Source organism: Marmota flaviventris, chromosome 15 (assembly GCF_047511675.1).
Source record: "Marmota flaviventris isolate mMarFla1 chromosome 15, mMarFla1.hap1, whole genome shotgun sequence".
Taxonomy (NCBI): Eukaryota; Metazoa; Chordata; class Mammalia; order Rodentia; family Sciuridae; genus Marmota; species Marmota flaviventris.
Genome location: NC_092512.1, coordinates 17,082,290 through 17,107,557, shown reverse-complemented (window position 1 = coordinate 17,107,557; position 25,268 = coordinate 17,082,290). Strand labels below are relative to the sequence as shown.

The 25,268-nt window shown below is 50.4% G+C and overlaps 1 protein-coding gene across 2 annotated transcripts; it reads left to right on the top strand.

The window, feature by feature from the left end:
- The first annotated feature begins 1,567 nt into the window (after positions 1 to 1,567).
- Fam83a (family with sequence similarity 83 member A) lies at positions 1,568 to 20,154 on the top strand. 2 transcript variants are annotated; one of them, XM_027946160.2, is made up of 4 exons: positions 1,568 to 2,080; positions 8,350 to 8,517; positions 10,415 to 10,539; positions 18,676 to 20,154. In XM_027946160.2, exons 1-4 carry the CDS (start codon positions 1,601 to 1,603, stop codon positions 19,208 to 19,210), a joined length of 1,308 nt encoding a protein of 435 aa, XP_027801961.1. In that variant the 5' UTR covers positions 1,568 to 1,600; the 3' UTR covers positions 19,211 to 20,154. The 2 variants fall into 2 exon arrangements, with proteins under 2 accessions (XP_027801961.1, XP_071458509.1); XM_071602408.1 differs by lacking the exon at positions 8,350 to 8,517.
- Positions 20,155 to 25,268: the final 5,114 nt, after the last annotated feature.

Genomic DNA, 25,268 nt, shown 5'->3' with positions numbered 1-25,268 from the left:
TCCTCTTTGGATTGCATTTCAAGCTACATTGCTACACTATCAGACTAAGCCAGGGGGCCACCGCTTCTTAGGGCTTTGGGGGCCCTGGGCTATTTCCTCTGAGAAGTGGAAATGCCCCAGAGAGACCCATGCTCTGCTGCACACTGGCTCTTGAAGACTAGATGTTGATGGAACTTTATTTTTTTCACTTATTTACATGCAGTGCTGAGAATCAAACCTGGGTGAGTGCTCTACCACTGAGCCCCAGCCCCAGCCCCAGGACTGTGCTCTTGTCCCTCCTACCTCCCACTGTCACACTCCTCTCTTCCTGAAGCACCGCTTCATCTAACTCATTCTCCCTGCCTCAGGCTCGCTCCAGCGCTGCCGGGCAGATCACACGGTAGGCCAGAGTGCTGGGGAGCAGCCCAGGGCAGCCCTCCACCAGAGAGGAAGGGAGGCTGCAGATGAGGAAGGGAGGCTGCAGCGTTCTCCCCCTTTGGGTAGGAAACCGAGTTGTGTTCTACCACATCACCCAGAGGTTCCCACAGGACTGGATGCCCCTAGGGATGTCTGTGAACCCCAGATGGCCATGATACAACCTACGCATGAACTTGCCCTGGACTGGCTTCCTCCCCTCTGTCTCACCATCCACCCGACCCCCTGCTTCTTAGAATCACCTTCCAATGTTCCTGTGCTCAAACCCAAGTCTCAGAGCTGTTTCCAGAACCCAAGGCAGTCAGGTTCCAGACATCCTGTTCCACTGGCAGGCCATGATCTGATCTGAGGGGAAAATATTCTTATTCCCTTCAGAACTGAGTTCACATGATTCATTCGTAAGTACTGCCCCCCGCCCTCCAGCCCCAGGACAGATGTCATCCATTCCTGAGCCAGGACACAGCCTCTGATTCTTCTCCAGACCAATGGGTCAGTGTTGGCTCAGCCTCTTTGTGGACTCTGCAAACAGGACAATGACAAACCAAAGCAGAGATAGGAGGGCTCATTCACAGGACCACGGGGAGGGGTGCATCGAGCCCCTGGTGGCTGGTGGTCTCTAATCTGCATTCTGGTTTTCCTTCCTTTTCCCAAGGCTCACCATGGCCACAGTACTGTCTCCCAGGGAAATTCTTGCCTCTTGCCTTTGAACCCAGGAGCACAGGAGGGTACCTTATGGCCCTGGTACCCTCCTCCTTCAGGCCCACTTGTCCATGGGCTGGGAATTGTTCCTAGCTTTGTAACAAAGGCCTGGGGCTCCAGCCTGGTGAGTTGTGCAACCGAGCGGGAGAGCCGGCTCAGCCGCAGCTGGAGGAGAGGAAATATCCCATGGCTGACTGTGCCAAGGTGGAGACTGAGCCAGCCCTCGGGCCTGCGGGCTGGGCGGTGGCCCTCGGAGATAAGCCAATCCCTCAGCTGCAGGTGAGGATCCCTGAGAAGCATTGTTCAGGGACAGAGGTAAGTCACTTCTCTGAGCCAGAGGAGGGGTGGCAGGTACCCTGCACCCAGCCCAGGAAGCAGGTGGTCTCCAAGAGTGTCGGGAGCCCCACTCCTCCGTGTGTTCCGTGCTCCCCACATCTGGAAGAGCTCCAGTGTCTGCCTCTCCCTCCACGACTGAGGGACGGGGAGCATGAGTCGGTCAAGGCATGTGGGCAAGATCCGGAAACGTCTAGAAGATGTCAAGAGCCAGTGGGTCCGACCAGCCAGGGCTGACTTCAGTGACAACGAGAGTGTGCGGCTGGCCACAGATGCCCTCTTGGATGGGGGTCCTGAGGCCTATTGGCGAGCGCTCAGTCAGGAAGGTGAAGTGGACTTCCTGTCCTCTGTGGAAACCCAGTACATCCAGACCCAGGCCAAGGAGCCCCCCTGTGCCCCGGATCTTGCAGGAGGGGCTGAAGCAGGCCCCAAGGGACTCGACTCCTGTTCCCTGCCATCAGGAACCTACTTCCCTGTGGCCTCAGAGGGTAGCGAGCCAGACCTGCTGCATACCTGGGCCTCAGCTGAGAAGCCCTACCTGAAGGAAAAGTCCAGTGCCACTGTGTACTTCCAGATGGACAAGCACAACAACATCAGAGACCTCGTACGCCGCTGCATCACCCGGACCAACCAGGTACTCACGGGGTGCCTGTGTCCCCTTGGCCATGGCACGTAGAGCAGGGAGAGGGGATGTGTCCTGCTCTCGGGGACAGAATCCAGGTAATTGGGGTTTAGGATGGAGTTGGGGACATTGTGCTCTGCCTTGCTGTGGATCACTGACCTCCCAATGTCACCTGTCACAGCCTGGGCACAAGCCTCCAAAAGCCATCACTGGGACTCTTGCAGTCACTTCCTCCCTGGCCCTGCTCTTCCATCTGGTTCCCAAACCACCCAGTCTCCGTGCTGCAGCAGAGCCTTTCCCTTTCCCTTTCCCTGAGAGTCTAACTTGGCCCCTTCCCTGTTTAGTGCCATCTGTAGCTCTGTCTGCAACGATGGGAGGAGCAAAGTCCTTCTCGGGGCTCACAGCCCCCATCACCTCCTCCCACTCAACCCCGTGGGCCCTGTGGATTCTTCACCCACCAAGCTCTGCCTTCAGGTCTTTGCATGCCGCCCCTCTGCCTGGGCGCCCCTCACCGTCCCTGATGCTACTCCTTCTTGGGGAAGACTGTTCTGAATTCCCCAGGCTGGGTTAGGAGCCCACTCTAATGAGGGAGACCTCTCCATTGAGGCACACCCTTGCCCCTGGTCCTTTCAGACCCTGCTTAGACCTGCCTGCCCACAGGTGCTGCTATGGCACCTGAACCAAGCCAGTGGAGAGGCAGAAGATGGGGCCCACAGCAGGGAAAGTTTCTCCCTCCCTGGATATTGATATTTTAACCAATATAGACTTTAGAATAGGAAGTCCTTAAGACAGAGCATGCATCGGCCCAGTCAGGCCAGGCCAGGAGTTCTCCAGAGCCCTGTACCTCCGTCAGCAGGGGAATAAGTGGAAGGACTTGCCATTCGGGGCCTCACCCTTCCCAGGTGCACTATTTAGCATAGGGCTATGGATCTCCTCTCCTCCCTCCAGAAGCTGCAGAGGGGCAGAAGTAAGAACAAACTTTAAGGAAGGAATTCTGACATCTGTAAAGATTGACAGATTCATCATCTGTAGAGATTGATTTTTGCCAAATGTGTTGATACATTTGGAATCCTAGCTACTTGGGAGGCTGAAGCAAGAGGATTGCAAGTTTGAGGCTGGCCTGGGCAATATAGGGAGATATTGTCTGAAAACCCAAAATGAAAAGGGTCAGGGGTGTAGCTCAGTGGCAGAGCCCCTGGGGTTCAATCCTCATTGCTTAAAAAAAAAAGTCTTATTTTTCTTTTTGTAACTAAAACTATTTATTTTGTTATAGTAAAAAATTAAAAAAAAAAAACTCTTAAAAATACATGCTGATATTTTAGCTTATTTTTTGCTAGGGTCCCAGTTTCATGACTGAATCCCCTCCCAGGGTCAATACTGTGTGGAATCTCGAGGTTCTAGAGAAGGCCACCAAGGTGGGGAGGCTATATGCAGAAAGGGAGGAGAGTGAAGATTCTGGAAACTCAAACGGAAGGTAGCAATGGGCAGAGTGGCTCCGTGTGACTGGGCTGCTCTGGAGCGTGTTTCATGTTTCTGTGACAGAGAGGCATCAGATTGACAGACAGGTCTGGGCAGGCAGCCAGGAGCCTAGGCTGCCTGAGGCCACCGGCGCCACCTCTTTCAAGTCCCCTGAACTCCTGGCACTCAGCCTGCATGCTAGACAGAGGTCCCTTCTGGCTCCCAAGGCCTGTTCCCAAGTGTGTTTCTCAAGCCCAGGGTTCACACACTTGGGAACAGGCCTTGGGAGCCAGATGTCCAGTGCCCTTCTGGGGGTGATGTCCAGTGCCCTTCTGGGGGTGAGACCAGAGTCGCAGAGAGACCCTCCATCACAGCAGCAGCTGCAGAGCAAGAGTCCTGGAAAGAGGCCAGTCAGGGCCTGAGAGACACAGCCCCTGCTAGAGCCCCTCACCTCCTACTGCCCAGCTTACAAGGCACCCCCTCCACCTGTGTGGCCCTAGGGTCTGTTCATGTCCCTTTGAACAACTCAGCATGTTATAAATTTAGGACAACACTAAAACCTGCAGATTTCACCTAAAAGTAAGAATTTCTAGCTCCCCTTGGCAGATAGGGTGCTGAGCTGTGGTCACCTCTTGGGTCCTCTTTGCCACACAGTCCCCACTACTCCCTGTTGTCTTGGGCCCCTAAGGCCTTCAACCAGTTTATCACTAACCAGGCTTCTGCAGGCTGTTTGTGATATCGCTGTCACACACACACACACATAGACTCGTTCACACTCACATGCTCACTCACACACACACACACTCACACACACGCACACACTCACACTCACACATGCGAGGGCTTGGGGATGGCCTGTTCCCAGAGCTGTGGCAGCAGGTTGGGTTGGTGCCCGGTCACAGGCTGTCTGCAGAAGTAGAAGGAGGAGAGAGGGAGGAAAGGTGGGTTGAACTCCCCTCCCCTGTGGCCTCATCCCCCTGGAGAGGAGGAGAGAGGGGACAAGCTGAGGAGCCGGCCCTTCTGGAGCAGTTCCCACTCCCCAAGAAGCAGGAGCCACCTTCCTTCCAATCCCTTTACTCCACAAAGCACAGGATGGCAGAGTGGGACAGGAGAGGTCACTTGTCCTTGGGGAGCTTCTGCCGTCCGCTTGCCCCTTGCAGGGAGAGGATCGGACGACATTTCAGGAAGCTGCCCCAGGCCTGGGCAGCCCTCAGTGCCTGGAAGTGGGTAGAAGGTGACTAAGGCAGGCTTCCCAAAAAGGTGGCCTCAGAGCTGAGTCGCTAAAGCTGAGTAAGAGTTTGCCAGGCAGAGAAGGAGAGGAAAGGAAGTCCAGTCCTAGGGAGGGTCAAATGCAAACATCCAGGTATCTGAAAAGTCTCATGTGTCCTGAATGTGGGCAGACACCATTGGACCCTGGTAGGACCTGAGCTTGGGGATATGGGACCTCGAGGAGGGGTAGAGCTTGGGGATGTGGGACCTCGAGGAGGGGTGAGCAGTGGGGACAAGGAAGGTGGGGCAGCAGCGCTGTGCCTTCTGTGTTGAGCCAAAGGGTGTGAACAGCAGCTCCCTAGGGTGGTCACCAGTCCCTGCAGAAGGCGGAGGCCCTCCACAGGTTCCCTGAGGACCAGCCTCTCCTTACTCACCGCTTACCCAGGGGAAGCTGGATCATCTTCGTAGACTTCCACCCAGGCCAGGTATCTAGCAGACTGATGCAGGAGACAGAAGAAGCCACACTCCTTGGTGAAGGCAAACATCACAGAAATCAGCATCCCAGAGCGGATCCATGGTAGAGCACGTGTTCAGTCCGCACAAGGCCTTGGGTTCCATCCCCAGCTCCACCATATGCACGTGAAAATGTGAAACAAGTGAAACAAGGTCACTCTTCTCGCCATATTTTTAGAGCTAGTTCTTTTTTCTCTGTTTTCTTTTTTTGTACTGGGGATTGAACCCAGGGTGATTAACCACTGAGCCACATCCCCAGGCCTTTTTTATATTTTATTTAGAGACAGAGTCTCACTGAGTTGCTTAGGGCCTCACTAAGTTGCCGAGGCTGACTTTGAACCCACGATCCTTCTGCCTCAGCCTCCAGAGCTGCTGGGATTACAGGTGTGTGCCACTGCACCCATCTTAGAGCCAGTTCTTTTCATTAAGCCTGTCATTTTATGTTAATATATAATAGGTCGCCTATTGATATCTTAAAATAATTAATAAAACTATTCAAAATTTCTTAGTCTTAGATTCTGATATGCTAAGTATTGATAGCTTTAATCCACATAAGTAAAAGCTCTTTGAGATTGTCGATGATTTTTAAGAGAAGAAGGAAGGGATCCTGAGACCAATAAACCTAGGAAGTTTATTAGGCAAGCCTAAGGCCATTGGAGAATTTGGAGTGGAGACAACATAGAATCATATTGTCTGGCAGAGAACTTGGAAACTGGAATTTTTTTTTTTCTGGATTATTCCTCCTTCATTTTCTCTCCCTCAGGCTGTATCTAATGTAGACAGACATCAGAACTCTTCTTATAGACCTGGAGCAGAATAATGGGGCACAAGTTCTGGGCTGATGTCTGGGGCTTGTCTACCCCAGTCCAGCTATTTGGCTAGGGAAGGTTCCCTGGCTCCTCTCCTGGGAGGCTGGGGGACTGGTTGTGGAAATTTCATGAGATAGACCTATTGCTGGTAGTAGGCCAATAACAAAGCCTTGCTATTGTTATTACTCATCCTTCAAAATAAAGACAAAAACAAAAGGAACATTAGAATATAGAAGAGAAAAAGGAAAAGCAGGAGTGAGCACAGATTGGGGGTTGGGGTGCTGAGTGCCCCCAGTGGCTGACCCCAGCACTGGGGGTGGTCACACCAGGACCTAAATCCCATTTCCTTTCCCACACCCTGCCTTTCCAGAAGCAGCAGATCTCCAGCCCCTGAGGAGCTCCCATGTGTCAGGATTGGCTCCCCGTCCACAGGCTGGCCCCATGTGCAGGGTCTGCCCCATCAGTCTAGCAACCCCCTGCCTGGGCTCATCTCTCAGAAGCTGTGGACTCCTGGAGCTGGCCTACCAGGCTCTGCTTCCAAAGCTTCTTCCCTTTCAGCAAGGTGTTATACAAAGGTCTTCCTTGTTTCTCCTTCTCAGCCAGCCTCACCTGCCTGTGCTGGTCCCTCTGATTGGCCCTATCCAGATCCAGCCCTGCCTACCCCGTCCCTTTCGTTTATGCCCATAGAGGAATGAACAGTCCTTTTAACCCTCTTCCATAACGTGTGTTAAGACCACAGTCTTGCACAGTGTTATTATCTAACGTTGTCTGTGCTTTCTTATGAACAATGCATATAAAAAATGATAGTCATATTTAACAACATGTAAAAATAACCATGTTTACTTGAGTGTGGAGCTTTTATCTACGTTATAGTTAGACCCACATTGCATGATGGCTAAAACTCCATTATTGAAGAGTGTTTTTTAGGCAAAGAAACTGAGACCCAGAGAGGTCAAGTGACTTATGTAGTCATTCAGCTGGTTTCCAGAAGTTCCAAGACTGGAGTCAAAGTTTCCTAATCCCTCCTGCATCTCTATTCCTCTTTACTACCCATCTGTGTTAGTTTCCTGGGGCTACCAGAGCAAACTGGCACATGTTTGCTGGTTTACAACAAGAGAAATTTATTCTCTCCCAGTTCTAAAAGTCAGAAGTCCACAATCAAAGTGTCATTTGGGCTGTGTTCCTTCCAAAGGCTCAAGGGTTCCTTCAGTCTCCTGGTTTCTGGCGGCTCCAGGCATTTCTTGGCCTGTGTCTGCCCAACTCCAATCTCCACCTCTGTCTTTACACAGTCTTCTGGTACCTCTTACAAGGACGCTTGTCACTGGACTTAGGTCCCACTGAGTAATCCAGAGTCACCTCACCTTGAGATCCTTTATGTAACTACATCTGCAAAGACCTTTTCCCAAATAAGGTCTCACCCACAGATTGTGGTGGTTAGGATGTGGACTTGTATTTGGGGAGAGCACAGTTCATCCTGCTACACCCTCCAAGGTGGCACTCCCATCCAGGGACTGAAAAAGAGTAGTTCAAACCAGTCATTGACCTCAAATTAACCCAGCTGAAAGCCAAAACCCACAGGAAGCCAACAGGACAAGATACTGTGCACCCATATTTCTGAACATTCTTAAATCAGAACACCAGGTCATTTCCAAACCTGCCCCGTCTCTAGTCAACCATCTCTGCACCAGTGCTGTCTCAAAGGAGCAGGGACTCGTGGGCACAGAACTGGAAGGATTCACTGAGCTATCAGAGTGGAGGCTGTCTCTTTTGTCAGTACCTCTGAAGTGGAGGCATTTATCTTTCAGCACAGAGAGAGGGCCCTGGCCATCTTTGGTGCCGTAAGCTTAAATGTATGCAAACCTAATCCTATGATAACAGGGCTGAGTTCTAATGGGTCTTATTAGAACTCCTTTTGTGATACCCGGTGGAGGGTGAGCAGTTCCCTCCTTGTCCAGACAGCCATGGCGGCTGAGAAGAAAGCCAGCTCCATGAGGTGCCTGGCCCCTCTGTTCTCCCCTTCCAGCCTTCTCCCCGTCCCCCTCTGCATTCTCGTCCGACATGGGCATGGGGACCTAGACAGTGCAGTGGGAGGTGGGTTCAGGACAGGGACAGAGACCTCCACTCTAGCTCTTTCTTTCCCCTCCTTGAACCCTGCTCACTCACCCTTCCTCCTACCCCCTGCTTCCCTCTCCCCTGGCCCTCTCAGGGATTGGGGCCTCAGTAAATTTGGCTGAGACTGGTTAGCATCTGGCCCTAACTTCCCCAGTAACTGAGCCCTCTGCCCTGGCCCAGGTCCTGGCCATCCTGATGGATGTGTTCACGGATGTGGAGATCTTCTGTGACATTCTAGAGGCAGCCAACAAGCGCGGCGTGTTCGTCTGTGTGCTCTTGGACCAGGGAGGTGTGAAGCTCTTCCAGGAGATGTGTGACAAGATCCAGATCTCTGACAGTCACCTCAAGGTAGGGGTCCCCATGAGAGTCCTAAGGGAACTTTGTATCAGTGAGGATCTAATGGGCTTTGCCATGGTAACACCCGCCCCCCCATTTAATGATCCCTGTATGGATCAGATGGTCTCCCTCTATCTAGTGACTACGCCATAAGGAACACATGGCCTCCAAAACAGCAGGGACAGAGGGAAAAAATATGGCAGGAGAATTCTGCAGGGTGTTCTTAGGATCTGACCTAGAAGAGATTTCCATCACTTGCACTCGTAACCCATTGCCCCTGCCTGGATGCCTGGGCCTGGAGTGAGTGGGAGCCGTGCCTGGTGAGCGTCCCTCTCTATGTATCCCTCCCCTCCTCCCAGCTGGGGAGCCCAGCGGATGTGCCTCCCAGGGCAGGGCAACCTCAGCACCTGCGGATACACGGGCAGAACTCCTGGGCCCAACAGGAAATTAAGGCTCTTGGACTTCACTGAGCCTCCCATTTCCGTCTCTGGCAGGAGGGAAAGAAACCCAGAGACAAGAATTAATTGGCCACGCAAACTTGAGGGCAGTGAGTTCAAGATCATAGGGAAAACCACCCGCATCTTTCATGAGTAGCTCAGCTGGACAGAGGATGGGTGGTCCTCGGGACTCCTTTGGTGACTCCCCTCAGCTCAGGCAGGTTGGCCTCCGGGAGAGCCTCTCAGACAAGGATGAAGCCTCCTCCCTCCCTCCCTCCTGTCCACGCTGATGGTGCCACGGCGGTGCTGCCTGACATTACCTGGTCATCCCTCCTTTGCGGAGGCCACGGAATCAGGTCAAGGGAGTCAGGGCGAGCCTTGCTTCCGTGGTGCACACTGGCCACACCTGACCGTCGTCTGCTCACCACAGGACAGTGGGATGTGTCCCCCTCCCACCATCTCACAGAGAGCCTGGGTGTGCCCCTCAGAGCCTGCCTGGCGACATTGGTGGCATCTGGCAGTGTTTCACCTCCCCAGCCTTAACCCTGAGACAGAGCCCCACGCTTCACCTGCTTTTTCATTTCTTTCAGGCTTCTGAGGGGTTCCACCTAGGGCCGGGCAGCAGGGGCTGCTGGGGAGGCCAAGGACAAGTAGGGCCAGGATTTGGGTAGAGGTCACACCCTCTCTGGACCATACAGGATCCACTGGGAACTTCACAAAACCACTCCCTTAGACTGCTCTGGGCTGAACCTCTCCCCAGCTTGCGGTCAAGAACACATGTCACCAAACCAGTTAGGAGGCTTGCCCCTAAGTAAGTGACAGACTTCTTGTGGCCTGTGGAGAGCTAGGCTGAGGGCTCCACAGGCGTCAGGCCCTTGTCTTGTTTGAATTTTGCCCTCTCCCCCCATCCCTTTTTCATTGCCAGCTAATGCTAGGACAAAGAGGAAAACTTAGAAAGTCTAGCCAAGCAAAAAGAAAAAAATGGCCCTAATCCCACCTGAGAGCACATGTTTACAACTTGATGACCATCCTTCCGGACTTTTCCCTATTCAGACTGTCTTAGTCTGTTCATGCTGCTATAACAGAATACCATGGAGTGGATGTCTTATAAACAGCGGAAATTTATTTCTCACAGTTCTGGAAACAGGAAAGTCCAACAGGAAGGTGCCAGCAGGTCAGCGTTCAGTGCGGGACCACTGCCTTGTTCATAAAGGGATGTCTTCTCACTTTTTCCGAGACTTGGCAGAAGGAGGAAGGAGCTCTCTGGTATCTCTTTTAAAAGGACACCAATCCCCTTGGTTAGGGCTCCACCCTCATGACCTAATCACTTCCCAACGGCTCCACCTCCTGATACTATCACACTGGGTATTAGGTTTCTAAACAGAATTAGGGGGGGCACATTCAATCTACAGGTCAGTCTATATCTGCAAATGTGCAATTCTAAGTGGCACATTGATATTTCCTTCCAACAGAACATTGCCATCCGGAGTGTGGAAGGAGAGGTGTACTGTGCCAAATCAGGCAGGAAATTTGCTGGCCAAATCCAGGAGAAATTCCTCATCTCAGACTGGAGAGTTGTCCTGTCTGGATCCTACAGGTGAGCACTGGGTTCCCTCCTGGTGAGGCTTTGGGACTTTGCGGTGCCAAGGGCCAGGTGAGATACAGACCAGCATCTAGCTGCTCACACACACCAGCAGCAACCAGGGTGTCTTGTCTTATCACATAGATGGGATGGGAGACACAAAATATGTATCCATTCAGGGCAGAAAAGGCTTGCCAGGTGCCTCAGTTTCCCCTGATATTGCAACAGGATATAGATTGCTCTTTTTCTCTTCTCAGATCTCTTCAGTGTGTCTACAAGGTGCTTTTATTGTGCGTGCCCATGTGCTCTGTTTCATCTTTACATTTTTATTACTTTACTACAACAAATTTATTAAGATTTATTAATTCACACACCAAACAGTTCACCTGCTTAAATATACAATTCAGTTTTTAATATGCACAGTGTTGTGCAACCACCCCAAATTAGAATATTATCCTCACTCCAAAAGGATACACCCTGCCCATTCACAGCCACTCCCCATGGCCCCAGCACAGAGGGTCCCTAGGTAAACACCAATCTACTTCCTGTTTCTATAGGTTTTTCCTGATTTGGACATTTCATATGAATAGAATCATATAATATGTGGTCTTCTTTCACTCAACACAATGTTTTCAAGATTCACACCACTGGGGAGACACACCACATTTTATTTATCCATTCATCAACTGATAGACATTTGTACTATGTCCACTCTTGGGAACAATTCTGCTAAGAACACTCCTATAAAATGTTTTTGTTAACTTATGTGTTTTTTTTTTTTGCTACATTAAAAAAATTTTCTTAGTTATACATGGACACAATATCTTTATTTTGTTTATTTATTTTTTTAATGTGGTGCTGAGGATCGAACCCAGTGCCTCACATGTGTGAGGCAAGCACTCCACCAATGAGCCACAACCCCAGCCCTTTTGGCCACATTTTTAATTGGTGCATATAGTTGTAGAGAATATGGGATTTATTGTTACATATTCGTACACGCACACAATACAAAATATAACAATATAATTTGGCCTCTATCACTCCCCAGCACTTTCCCCCTCCATCCCCTGCTCCTATTCCCTTCAACTTAGGTTTTTAACTCTCTTCATTCAGTATGTGCCTCCCTGGGATTGCTGGGCGATGGAGTGATTCTGTGTTTAACCTCTCAGGGAACTGACAGCTCTTTATTCCAAAGTGGCTGTATCATTTGCATTTCTCCCAGCAATGTCTGAGAGTTCCAATTTCTCTGATCCTAAGCAATGCTTGTTGCTGGTCGTTACAGCCATTCTGGCGGTGTGAAGTGATATCTTTTTGTGGGCTTGGTTTGCATCTCTGAGGCTAAAGATGCTGAAGTCTTGTGCTCTTGGCCCTTGGAACATCTCTGGAGAAATGTTTGTTTTTACCACTTACATCAAGACCCTGCATCCAAATGTCTGACCATCCACTTATTCCACAATGCTGCCTTGCTTGGGTCTCTCTTTGAGACCTACCTTCAGATCCTAAAGTACATTCTGCTAAATGTCCTTGGTGGTGGCACTGGGGATTTGATAGTGGGTTTCAGGGAGGGAGGCAATGAGGGTGCAGTCATGGAAGGGAGGAACAGCTGAGGCCATTTGTGAACACTGAGTTGAGAAGGTCAGGAGTGTAGCAGAGAGTGCAGTGGGGATCTCCCTTATTACACTGTGAGCCCAGGAGCAACTCATAAAATAAAATAAAATAAAAGCAGGAAGACAACACCGGGAAAAGACGGGAGCAGAGTAGGCTTACAGCACAGCAGGACAGGGGATCGGGAGACCTGCAGCATGCCCTCCTTCCCCAGAGCAAGAGCACGATACACCATCCAACAGCCACAGGGAGGCAACTGCAGAATCCCCATCCAGGGATGGAGGAGCATAAAGGGAGGGAGAAAAAGGAAACAAAGGCTTACATCTGAAGTGCACCATCTTTCTTCAGGTTATTAATGCCTTTGTGCTTAAATCCTACTTTCTGTGATATTAATATTTCCGCCTTTGGTTTTCTGTTGAAAACAGAAATTTATACAGTGTCTTCATCCATTTGGGCAGCTATAACAAAATACCATCACTGGATGGCTTATGAACTACAGATATTGATTTCACACAGTTCTGAAGGTCTACGGCCTGGTTCATAGGCCCATGCCTTCTCACTGTCTTTATGGTGAAAGCATGTCTTTGCCCCTTTATGGCAAAAGGAATAAGGGAGCTCCCTAGGGTCTCCTTTATAAGGCACTAATCCCATTCATGAGGCCTCCACCCTTATAACTAATGACCTTCCAAAGGCTCACCTCCTAATACCACCTCATTGGGGATTAGGGCTTTCAACATTTGAATTTTGGGAGACATAAAACCGAATACTTAGCACAAAATATATATTTTTCCATACCATTTTCATTAGTCAGCTTTGTGTTACTTCAACAAAATACCTGCTTCTGAGGCAAGTAACTTTATAAAGAGAAAAGTTTTATTTAGCTCACAGTTTGGGAGGTTTATTCTAAGATCAGGCAACTTCATTTGTTTGACTTCCGGTGAGGGCAGCACACCATGGCAGGAGTGTGTAGAAGCAAGTGGTCATATCTCAAATCAGAGCAGAGAGGGGACAGCAGGGTCCCTACATCCCTTTTGAGGACATGCCTAAAGACTGAGGACCTCTCCCTAGGCCCCAGCTCCCAAGAACACCACCCTGGGGACCAAGCCCTTAACAATACGGAACTCTGGGGGGCACACCCATATTCAAATCATGGCACTATTATTTTCACACTTTCTGTTAGATTTTGGCAATTGTCCCTGATCCCAGAAGCCAAACTGGAGTGAGGAGTCTGTGTGGAGAAATTATCTCTCACTTTAGTATCACTTTAGTATTCATATAACATAAATATAACCACTTCAAAAAACACCATTCAATGGCATTTAGTACATTCAAGACATCGTACAACCATCACCTAGTTCAGAAATATTTTCATCATCCCCAAAAGAAACCCCATGCCCATTAAACAGTCGTTTCCTAACCCTCCACTCCCCAATGTGCATTTGCCATGTGTTTACCTTTCTAGGTGTTTCACATAAATACAATCATACGGTACATGGCATTTTGTGAATGGCTCCTTCCACTTAACATGATGTTTTCAAGGTTCACTCAAGTTGAGCAAATCGCAGTACTTAATTCCTTTTTATTATTGAACAATCTTCCATTATATGAATGAACCACAATTTGTTCATCTATTGATCCACTTATAGACATAGGGGTCATTTCTACCCTTGGGTGATTGTGAACGGTGACTAAGAATTCTTGCAGAGACTGAAGCCCCACTTCTAGTCACTTTCTCCTCTGGAACTCAGGTTTTTGCCTCAGCAGAGGGAAAGGAGGAGATGAGCCAATGTCTGGAAGAGCTGAGAGTGACTGGAACTTGGGAAAGAAATCAAAGCAGGTGCCACCTGAGCTCCCTCCCTGCAGCAGCCCCTAAACAGTTCACTTTAAAATGATCTATTTTCAATAGATCAAAGCTTGGATACATTTAAAAGAAAAAAGATTTCCCCCAGAAACTCTTATTTATAAGACCACACCCCAAAGTTAAAGATGAGGAGACTGTTACTTTTGAGCAATTGCGCACCTCCAGAAGCTACCATCTACATTCTGCATTCCGTGAACTGGAGAGGCCTGGGAACGCTGCTGCTGAGAGACTACTAATGCAAGGGGCTGAAAAGAAAATGCAGAGAAGCAAGTGCCTGTTATCTGTGTGCAGAGTGAAAACCAATGAGGGAGCTCAGGGGGTGGAGAGATTTTGAACCCAAGGATCATTTCAGGGAGATCAGATCCGGGCCTGGGTGGGGGGGTGTTCCTCCTGATAAACCTGCCTTAGGCACCTCGGGGAGACAAAAGCTCTGTTCATCTTCAATTTGTCAAAATGGGAAACTTTTCACCCTCTGATCCCAAAGTTGGTAACTGTTTTCACTTCTGAACAAAGCCAAACAGAGTATCATATATTATGTTTTTCCCCAGGAGAATAACCATTTGAATTTGTTAGTTCATAACTGCTCTCTGATTTTTTTCTCTCTGGGCTGTTTTCCTCATCAGAACAAAATGGGAAACACTCTATAAGATTGTTGTGAGAATTAACTAAAATAGCAAGTGCAAATATTTAGCTACCTGACACACGAGATACACTCCAAAAATGTTTATGTAAGTCAGGTGCAGTGGTGCACACCTTTAATCCCAGTTAGCTACTCAGGAGGCTGAGGTGGAGGGTCCCAAGTTCAAGGCCAGCCTCAGTAATTTAGCAAGACCCTGTCTCAAAATAAAATTTAAAAATCCAAAGAGGCATGGAGAAGTGGTCATGGAGGAGGGCACGTGTGCTGTGAGGTCAGCATGAGTAAGCATGTGCTCTGGGGCGGGCCAGAGGGGGCCGCCCTTCTTCTCGCAGGCTGACAGTATTGCTTAGAGTTGGGCCTTGAATGATGAGGAAGTTCTCATGGGGTGAGGGGAAGGTAGGCAAAGTCAGGCATCAGGAACAGCATGAGAAACAGCACGACACTGGCATGGACTTCCAATTGGCCCCTGCCCTGACCCCAATGCCACCCATGGGTTTTTCTCTCCCAGGGACAGAAAGATCCAGATCAAATCATTCCCATCTTTAAAATCTTTCAACTCTTGCCGCTGTTCTTAGAAAACAAATTATAAATCCCATCCTTACCAGGCCTCCCTCTCGGCAGCCTGTCTCCTGTCCCTCCGTGTTGGAGCCACACCCACTCCTCCTAAGGTCCTCACGCTCCTTGGTACCCCCAGACCTTGGCTCTTGCTGCTCAGGGCCTCTGCTGAGGCTCATTTGCTCTGCTAAACCCTCGTCTTTAGGACACTGACCTGGCAGCTTGCAGATCAGTGCCTCAGAGACCTTCTCTGATCACCCCATCCAGAGTCCTGTGGCCCTCACCGGCTTCAGACTCGTGGCAATTTGTAATCATTTGTGTGCAGGCTTGTTTGGCCAAAATTGTAAACACTATGAGTTCAGAGAGGGGCTGCTCTGTTTCCTCCTCCATTGTGTTCCTGGCACGTTGCATGTGCCCATAAATCTTTGTTGAATGAATGGTGAATAAAAGCAGGTTGGGTTCCTGCCACCCCGTGTGGCTTAAGGAATAAAGTCTTCCAAACTGTGTCACCATCCATTAGTGGGGTGTGAAATCAACTTAGTGGACGATGTCCAGAATTCTGTGAACATGAAATAGAGTAGAATAAAAATAAACGGCACACAGAGGAAAGCTGAAGTCCGTGGCTGGACCTGGAGTGAGAAGCACTTTCCAGTGGAAGCCGGGGAGGCACGGCGGTCACGCTGGACCCGCAGTGGCTCTGAGGTGACGCAGAGGAAGCTTCTGGGTGTGAGCAGGCTGTGGTGGCACAAGATAGGGAGTCCCCCAAACATCAGCAATGTGAAAAGGCCGTGGTCCTCTGCCCTGGCTGCTGACTGACTGACCTCCCCCATCTCTCCTCTCCTCCAGACTCTCAGAGGTTTGGGTTTTGTTTTTTTTTTCCCCTTCTTGTCACATTTTATACTTTTCCAACCAACACAAAAACAAAAAGACTGACAATACCAAGTGTTGGATTTCCGGGATCTTAGACACATTGCTCATAGGATGGCAAGTGGGGACAATGACTTTGGAGAGTCTGGCATTTTCTCCTAAAGCTGAATCTTCACCCTTTATGATCCGGCAGTTCCACTCCTAGATAAACACCTGAGGGAAACGTGGCCACACTCATGGTGGAAGGCTCATGTGAGAATGTTCACAGCGGCCCTGCTCACGACAGAAATAATCCAAGTGCCGTGTGTGGCAACAAGCCACAATATGAACACACCTTAGCAAGGTGCTGTTAAGTGGAAAAATATCCCCAAAGATTAGATGCATGTTAAAAAGAACTAAAGTGAAAATACTCACTTTCAAGAGTATATTATAGCCGGGATTGTGTGATGGCATGTCTGTAATCTCAGCAGCCCCGGAGGCTGAGGCTGGAGAATCTCAAGTTCAAAGCCAGCTTCAGCAACTTAGTGAGGCCCTAAGCAACTTAACAAGATCCTGTATCTAAATAAAAACTAAAAAGGACTGGGGGCATTGTTCAGTGGTTAGCACCCTGGGTTCAACCCCAGTTTAGGAAAAAAAAAGTGTATATTATACATCGCTTTTAATTATGGAAAAGGAAAAGACAGGGAGTTATGATCAGAGGGTTCATGGTGCTGATTTATTTTATTTTACACTATTTCTTTTTGCAGAGCTGAGGATTAAACCCAAGACCTCACACATGCTAGGCAAGTGCTCTACCACTGAGCTACACCCCCAGCCCAAAGCTGATATTTTAAAGTTTAGGATCCTAGGAATGGATTGCAGGGACACCCATGTGGCTGGGTGCCGGTCATGGTCAAGAGGCTAGCTTTTATTTAGGTGGGGGTTCATAGGCACTGATGACATTATTTAAAAAACCTAATAAAATTGATAAATGAATAAAACATGGGCCTTGAATAGGCCAATGAAGAGGATGAGTCACGAGCCAAAGATCATGACTCAGTGAATGCTATGTACAATAAAAATCAAGCATATTTCTCCCCATGGATTGTGGAAAGAAAGAAAGAAAGAAGAAATGAAGGAAGGAAGGAAGGAAGAAAGAAAGAAAGGGAAAAAAGGAAGAAAGAAAGAGGGTAAAAGCTAAAGCATGTGATAAACAGATGTACTGAGCAAATATGGGCATGCAGGGAATGAATGGGACACACAGAGGTAACCAGGGTGTCACAGATAAGTATGGGGAAATGGGAGCCACATGCATGCAGAAACACAGGGGCCTAAGAAGTTGCCAGGATGCTTTGGACCTGCTTTTTAAGCAGAGCCACCAGCCATGTGGCCTGACCTGGCCTGGTTGCGAACAGCAAGGTGTGATTGGTTTCTCGTGCGGCCCAGCCCCACTGTCCCCGTATCTGCCCTCTTCCCTATCACCTGCCTGGCTTCTGGCTCAGCATCAGCACCCAGCTCTCCGGGGCTGTGGGTGCTCCTGAGCAGGGGAGAACGGTTTAATCAAAACCTTATTCTTGTTCCCAGGATTATCCTGGTCACATTTGGGCCCACACTATCTGACAGAGCAGGGATTCTAGGGCTGGGACCAGGCCTTTGGGTACAAGACAGGCAGACTAGGGCTGGAAGCTGAAGACCGTATCCTTAGTTGCCCCTTTCTGTTTAGCTCTGGCACTGTCCCCACTAGTTACCCAAGTCCTCTCTGTCCTTCCCTTGGCACTCCCCACCTGGACCTGGTCTCTCTGAGTAGGGACCCAGTAACCCTGTTTGATCCTCCGGGCAGAGCTGTCAGGATTTTTAAGGATTTGGGTAGGGGTGAGCTGAGAGAAGTTTTTCATCAGAGATAGAAAAGAATTTGCTTAAAACAGAAAAATCACAAAACACAATACCCAAGCCCTCTAAATGGAGGGCCAGGGCGAGACTTTGAGGGCGTCTTCCCATGGTGTTTAGATGACTTTCTTGCATAAACCCAAGCTGTCTGCATTTGCTTCCTGTGGCTGTGCCCTGGGCTCCCTGTCCCGTCTCTCAGATCCTGACTTGAAAATGGGGCTGGGTCCTCTTCACAAGCACTTCAGATTATCGCAAAAACACAGCTGGCCATTCCAGGAGCAGCCACCTTCTAGCAGTCATTCTTTGCAGACCCCTGAGTGGTGGCAAGAGGCAGGTGTCCCACCTCACAGGTGAAGAGACTGAGGCCTCAGCTGCTGAGTGACTCCTCTGAGCACAGAGTGGGGGCAGCTGGGACTCAGCTGCCACTCAGCTCCTTTCTGCCTCCCCAGGGAGTATGTAAGGGCCCTGATCTGAGCACCAGGAGGGAGCCTTACAGCTGGGGACTCGATTGCCCTCATAATTGCTCATCTGCAAACATGTCCTGGTCTCTGAGCCTCCATGTCTGCCTCTGTTAAGGGGGAAAACGACAGCTAGTCGGGGGTTCAGACAACAGGGTTTCCGCCAGGATGAAATGAGCCTGCTCAGGAGTTGGGGGCCTTATGTGCACCCCTCCCTTCCTGCCCTGAGAGGTCCCTGGTTCACAGACATGTCCTGCCTCTCGCGCCCACTTCCTCACCCCCTCTCTCCTCTTGTCCTTCAGCTTCTCCTGGCTCTGTGGACACGTCCACCGGAACATCCTCTCCAAGTTCACGGGCCAGGCAGTAGAGCTGTTTGATGAGGAGTTCCGCCACCTCTACGCCTCCTCCAAGCCCCTGATGGGCCTGAAGTCCCCGAGGCTGACCACACTCCTGCAACCCAGAGAGGGTCCCAGCATCCCCAACGGCCGTCTGAGTGGCAGCAGCTGCTCTGCCAGTGACCGCACATCCTCCAACCTCTTCAGCAGCCCGTCGACAGGCAGCAACCCCCACAACCAGAGTGTGTCCATGTCCTCGGGGCCTGGCAGTCCCCTGGTCCCAAACCCTCCCCCACCCCCGAGGTTTCAGCCTTACCATGGGCCTTGGGGAGCCCCGTCTCCACAGGCCCTCTTCTCCCCCAGGCCTCACGATGGCCCTCCCACCCCCTACAACAACCTCAATGCCTACAGGCCCACTAGGCTGCAGCTTGAGCAGCTTGGCCTAGTCCCCAGAGTGACCCACATCTGGAGACCCTTTTTACAGGCCTCACCTCATTTCTGAAGGGCTCTGCTGTGCTCCCAGGGCCAGGTCAGGGCACTTCTGAATTTGTTGGTTCATAGACCCCACCTCAACAACTAAGAGTGTTGAGCCTGATTCCTTCAAAGGCACTTGGACAAAATCATCGCCTATGTCAGAATGTTCCCAGGCCTAAAACCATCTGCTTGCAACCCCCACCAGCCCCTGGGTTGCCCCTCACTGGTTTGGCCTATGCAGCCCTTTCCAGAAGGTTTCAGGAAGGCGGGGGTAGCAGGGAACTAGAGGACAAGATCATGACAACCGAGCCCCTGTCTTCCGAAATCACCCAGAGCTTCAGTGTTAATGGAGTCCCCAAGTCTCCATGATGTAAAAAAGGGGCAGATGTGGTGTGAGACCTGGGAACTTTAGACTCTACCACACAGAAGTGAAATTGAGTCTTACGAGCACAAAAATTAAGGAAAAACCTTTATTGGGGCCTTCAATTGGAAAGGGAGACACAGCTCCCACAGGAAGGTCAGGCTGGCTTGCTGGAACAAAAAAGGGCCTATTTTTACTGGCTGCTTACAGGATGGGGGCTCAGGAATGTGGCCCTGATGAGCTACGTGAATGCACCCCAGCTCTAGTGATGCCCACTGTTGAGGAGGTAACTGAGGCACATGAGCCAAGATCTAGGGGTGCATTTGCCCTTTGTCCTCATCACATATGCAGCTTAAGTTTTACTAATGGGTAAACTGAGGTACCAACATGTAGATGACTGGTAGGTACTTCTGTTTCCCAGGAACGGTCCACTGCCTGGAGATTTGGATAAGAAAGAGTCAGGAGAGGATGTGGGGACATTCTGGATGTTTCTGGGAGAGTCAGAGAAACTCCTCTTCCCTAGAAATACTGGGCTACCCTTGGTCCCAGTGAATTAGACAGATGGCATCTATCTTATTTTTTTTTAATTCTATTCCTATCTCATTTTCCTTCTTCCCTCCCCCCGCCCAGAAAGTTAAAAAAATAAAAAGAGACCAAGAAACCTTTGGTTCCTAATGGTATTTCAGCCCCAGCCTGCGGCTGCTGTTTCCCAGGCAAGACTGAGATGGGGGTAGAACTACCAGGCCTGGCTGAGCCATCAACTGAGAAAGCTGAGGGAAGGGGAAGGCTTCTTGGGTGACAGAAGGTCCTGAGCCCAGCTCTCCAAGGCCCGCCCTGCTGGGTTCAGCCCTGGGGAAGGGAAGACCCAGCTCTATCCTGACTTCTCCCCACCAGCCATTTTCCCTCTATGGCCAATCTGTCATCTTAGGGCTGTTCACAGATACGCTATTCCACCTCTCCTGAGTCCTCGGACCATGGCAACAGCCTGCTGGCCGGGAAGGTGGGTGTGCTTCACTTTGGCTAGTGACACGTGAGTGGAGGTGCTGGGATCACTGATAGACCCAACCTGGTCTTTTCTTGCGTCCTGGTCTAACAATCACCTCCAGGCAGAGGCATGGGGAGCCTGGGTGCAGTGACCCACATAGAGGGAACCCTCAAGCTGAAGCCCTCTCCCACCAGCCTGGGTGCCTAATAGGCCACAATCAGTAGACACCACTATGGCCACCCAACCATATCCTACTACATATCCTACACCCAGATATGTAGTAGGAACAAGAAATAAGCCTGTGTCATTTAAGCCACTGAGAAATGGGTGTTTCTTTTTTGCACCATGACCCAGTTTTGCTGACTCTAAGGGCCACTGCCCTAAGGCAGAGACATCCTTTGGGATGCCTTGGGCTCATTTCCTAAGACCCATTTCTACCAGAGGACCAGGAGTGGTTTTCCACGTCTGCAATGGAGTAGCAGGAAACCAGAATGAGACCTTAACCAAACTTCAAATCCTACAAACCTGGTCTCTTTCCATCTCTAACTCTACTCAGGGTTATAATTGCCCCTGGACCTCCTTGGCAGGGGGCCTTGCTGGAGGCCGTCCTTAGACATATCATCTTCTACCATGTGAAATCGACAATGGCACCTGAGCACCAGCTCATATCAACTCTGGGCGACACATCTCCCTGTCCTAAGAACATGATGTCAGCTGGGAGGGACCTACACATGAACACCATCAGAAAGAACCAGAGAAAATGGAAGAAACAGCATGGCACGATGGTTTTGTCCTGAGGGAAGGGTGCTTCACTCATGGCAAAGGCGTCCCCTATACCAGGGCTGGGGACCACAGAGCCTCCTTCCAGGATAATGGGCCAGCACCAACTGAAAGTGTTGGCTGCTCCCAGACTGAGCCCCTCTCCAGGGCACTGTGCACTCGTTGGTCCTCCTAGGATAATGGCTGTGTGTCTCTCCATCCCCACTGTAAGACCCCAGGGGCCAACAGTCTGCTGTGGCCCCAGAAGGCCAGACATGGGGCAGGGCTGGCCCAAGCGCACAATCGAGGCTCCCAGATGGAGCAGTGGTGAGGACTTTGCTCTGACAGCCCTGGACCACCTTGATAGGGCATGAAGGGGCCCCATCTTTACTTGGGTTTCGTGCTGACCAGCTGTGAAAGTGCCAGAGAAGCTTCTTTGAATATTTCCTTTTCTGGACTCAATTCAAGAAACTGTTGGACACGGAGAAACTGCCACTCACTTTCTCAGCTTCCTTCTGAAGAGCGTCTGTGTGTCAGGAAAACTGCTACCAGGAATGTAAATATAGCAGACACACATGGACAACCTCCTTTTTGTGGCCGCTCAGTGTATTCTGAGACAGACGTGTTGTTTCTCAGAGTGCCCATCCTTCCTTCCTCAGCAGGGGTGGTGAAGGAGGATGTGCTAATGAGGAGGCAGTGTGCCCAGAGGCGACTGCCACAGCCCGATGCACACCCAGGGCAAAGGCACTTGCAAGGGTGTGTGCCAAGATCGCCTTCCTCCGCGCTGCTCCCAAGACAGGCCAGGGTGCCCTTTGCAGAGACACCTCCCAGGCTGGGAGCCCTGGCTTGAGAGCAGATTTCTAGAACCTTCCCCTGAAAGGGGAGTTAATGAAGAAGACCAAGCTCTTGGAACCCCACCCTCTCAGTCCCACCTAAAAACACAAGCAAGGCCTCTCCCTTGACTTTCCAGGATCAAAGAGGAAAAGGCAAGGCAAGCCCTGGAGGCACGGGATCTGCTACAGACCAAGGAAAGAGGGCAGCCAGGGAAGAGTGTCTCCTCAGGGGACAGGGGGCTCCTGGAGCTGCTGGAACCCAGATACCACAGACAAGGCGGCTTGAACAACAGGATTTTTTTTTCCCTCCTAGTTCTGGAGGCTGACGTCTAAGATCAAGGTCCTGGCAGGGTACACTCCTCGGATGCCTCTCCTTGGCTTGCAGGTGGCCCCCTTCCTGCTGCCTCTTCACATGCGTGTCCGTGAGTGTCCCCTCTCCTCTTCTTGTAAGCCTGTCACTTAAGCCAAATTGGATTAGGAGAATAAGGAGCAGTGTGCAGGTGCCAAGCTGACAAGAGTGGACTTGTGTCAATTTGACTGTGCCCAGATATCCGGTCAGACATTATTCAGGGTGTCTCTGGATGACATTGACATTTGGCTCCTAGACTGGGGAAAGCGGATTGCCCTCCCCAACAGAGGTGGGTTCATCCAGTCAGCTGAAAGACTGAATAGAATAAAAAGATCAACTCTGCTGTGGGCAAGAGGGATTCCTCCTGCCTGATGGCTACCAACCTAAAACACTGCTCTTTTCTCTCGCCTTCAGACTTGACCTGAAACATCAGCTCTTCCAGTCCTAAGCCTGTAGCCTTCAGACAGGGACTATGCCAGGAGCTTCCTTTTCTCCAGCTTAGATAGCTTGAGACAGCCTCCATAATCACATGAGCCAATTCCTCCTCATCTATCTATCAACTATTGTCGAGTTCCCGGCGACTTAAACACTCAAACCTGCCCTCCCACCTGCCACGTTGCACGTGACTAAAACACACCCGGTCACTCCAGGGGAACTGGGCTGCATGAAATAACCACATAAGAGACAGAGATACTTTTTTCTTTGGGGGTGCTGTGTGGCTCCTCTGCCCTTAAGGGTCCACAGAAAGAGACAGCAAGTGAGTGTTTTTATTGAGAAGCCATTCAAATGAAGCAAGGGGTCAGGTTTCAAGGGGTTAAGTCTAGCTTCATGATGTCTGCTGTCAGCAGGCTGACTGACATCTAGGAAGGCCACACCCAAGGGAGAGTAAGAGAAGGGACACACAAAGGGCATTTTCATGGAACATTCTATCCCAAACAGAGCAAGGGGTAATATCACAAAGGAACAGGTGAGCGTAGCTCGACCCATGGGCTGGCTGTAGGAAGGCACATCCATGCACGGAGACACATTTATGATTTCTCTACCCTCAAGATCGGGGATACCGTCTTCAGTTACTTAAGCAACCAGATCACAAGGTGATGACAGTGCCACACCGATCAGGAGGGGAAGCAAACACTGGCCACATGCTATGTCAGCCTCCCACAAACTATCTATCACCTCAGCTATCTCATTGTTTCTTTTACCCCAGAGAACTCTAATACAGAATCCGGTACTAGGGATTAAAGTCTGTATCTCCTACTAAAGTCACCTTCTGAGGTGCTAGGTTTAGTACTTCACCACGTGAATTTGGCAGGCACACAAATTAGCCCTGTCAGGAGCTCTTCCGTAGAGGCTCAGATGCCAGAGGGGCCCTGGATGTCCATCCCATGCTGCTCCTCCCACCCAGCTTGCCCTACTTCTCCACAACACCTGAGCAGATGCAGACCCCTCCCTCTCCAGCCCCATGTGGGGAGAGCTGACCATGGAGCCTTCACGGTCAGCCCTATTTCACCACTAGCAGAGTAGGGGTGACTTCTGGTGGCTGGTCTTCCAGCATGCAGTGGCCCTTGGTTCAAGGCCAGGGCAGCTTCCTGAGGTGCTGGCAGGGCAAGCACTGTCATTCTGGGAGCCCTCACTGTGAGCACAGTAGGAAGGCACATCAACGAAACCTTTCCTTCCTGACTATTCTAGTCCACACATCCTAGATTGCCAAGAGAAAATGGATGTGGAGCCCTGCAGGTCTGGGCTTAGGGAGGCCGGCCTTGGCTTCTACTCCAAAGGGCCTGCTTGTACTTAACCCTCAACTGGCCTAAAATGTGCCAGGGACAGGGACAAGGTCCTGACTCAGAGCACCTATGACAACATCAACAGCCTCATTGCCACCAGTGTGTGCATTCCCCGACCTGTGGTTTGTTGGTTTGGGAGAGAATGACAAGGAGTGACAGGGGTTAGGGAAGGTCTGTATGAGGGGAGACCTAGGAGCTGAGACTTCAACTGAGGAGGAGTTGACCATAGAGCTGTGGCCCACATGTCAGACAGCAGCACAGCCCTGGGCGAGTCTGGCTGTATCCCAGGTGTAGAGGGAGCTGCTAGAGGCCCACAAACTCCATAATAACACCAGTTCCCTAAGGCACCTGGAGTCGGCCTCCTCCATGTTGGAGTTCATATCTGGGACTCTGTAGGCCCAGGAGACACACATTGCTTGAAGCTCAAAGATTGTTTAACATTTGGAAAGTAAAACCAGATTCCCCCTTCCAAAGCACAACCCTAAACCAGCCATTCCCCTGTTCAAAAGCCGTCTATAGCTCACAGTTGCCCTCGGAGAAAAGTCAGCTTTCTTATCTTGGCATTAATGATGCTTCATAATTTGGCAATGGTTCATCTGCCCCATCTTCATTGACCTTCATATCTGCTGAGGCCTCCTCCAGGTCTCCGCCCCTGCTACCCCTCAACTTAGGACCCCGATGTGGCTGCTTTTGATTCTCCGCTGAGCCTGCAGCAAATCCTTCCCTCTTCTAAGGTCCAAATCAGATTTCCTCCTTCCAGAAACTTCTTTGAAAGCCCCAGCCCTCCTCAGCACTTCTGCACTATCCAGACCTCCCTCCCAGCCCCTTCTTCTCTTCTGCTTTTGTGGATGTCCGTGACTCCACTGTAGATATGCTCCTTGAGGGCACCTGTTGCTTCTTCTCTTTGGTCCCTCCTACAACAATCCTACTCAACAATGGTCGCATTTTTACCATTAAATAAATGAGTGAAAGAATATTATTTAGAAAAGAAATTGCCTTGTGAGGCACAGAATAA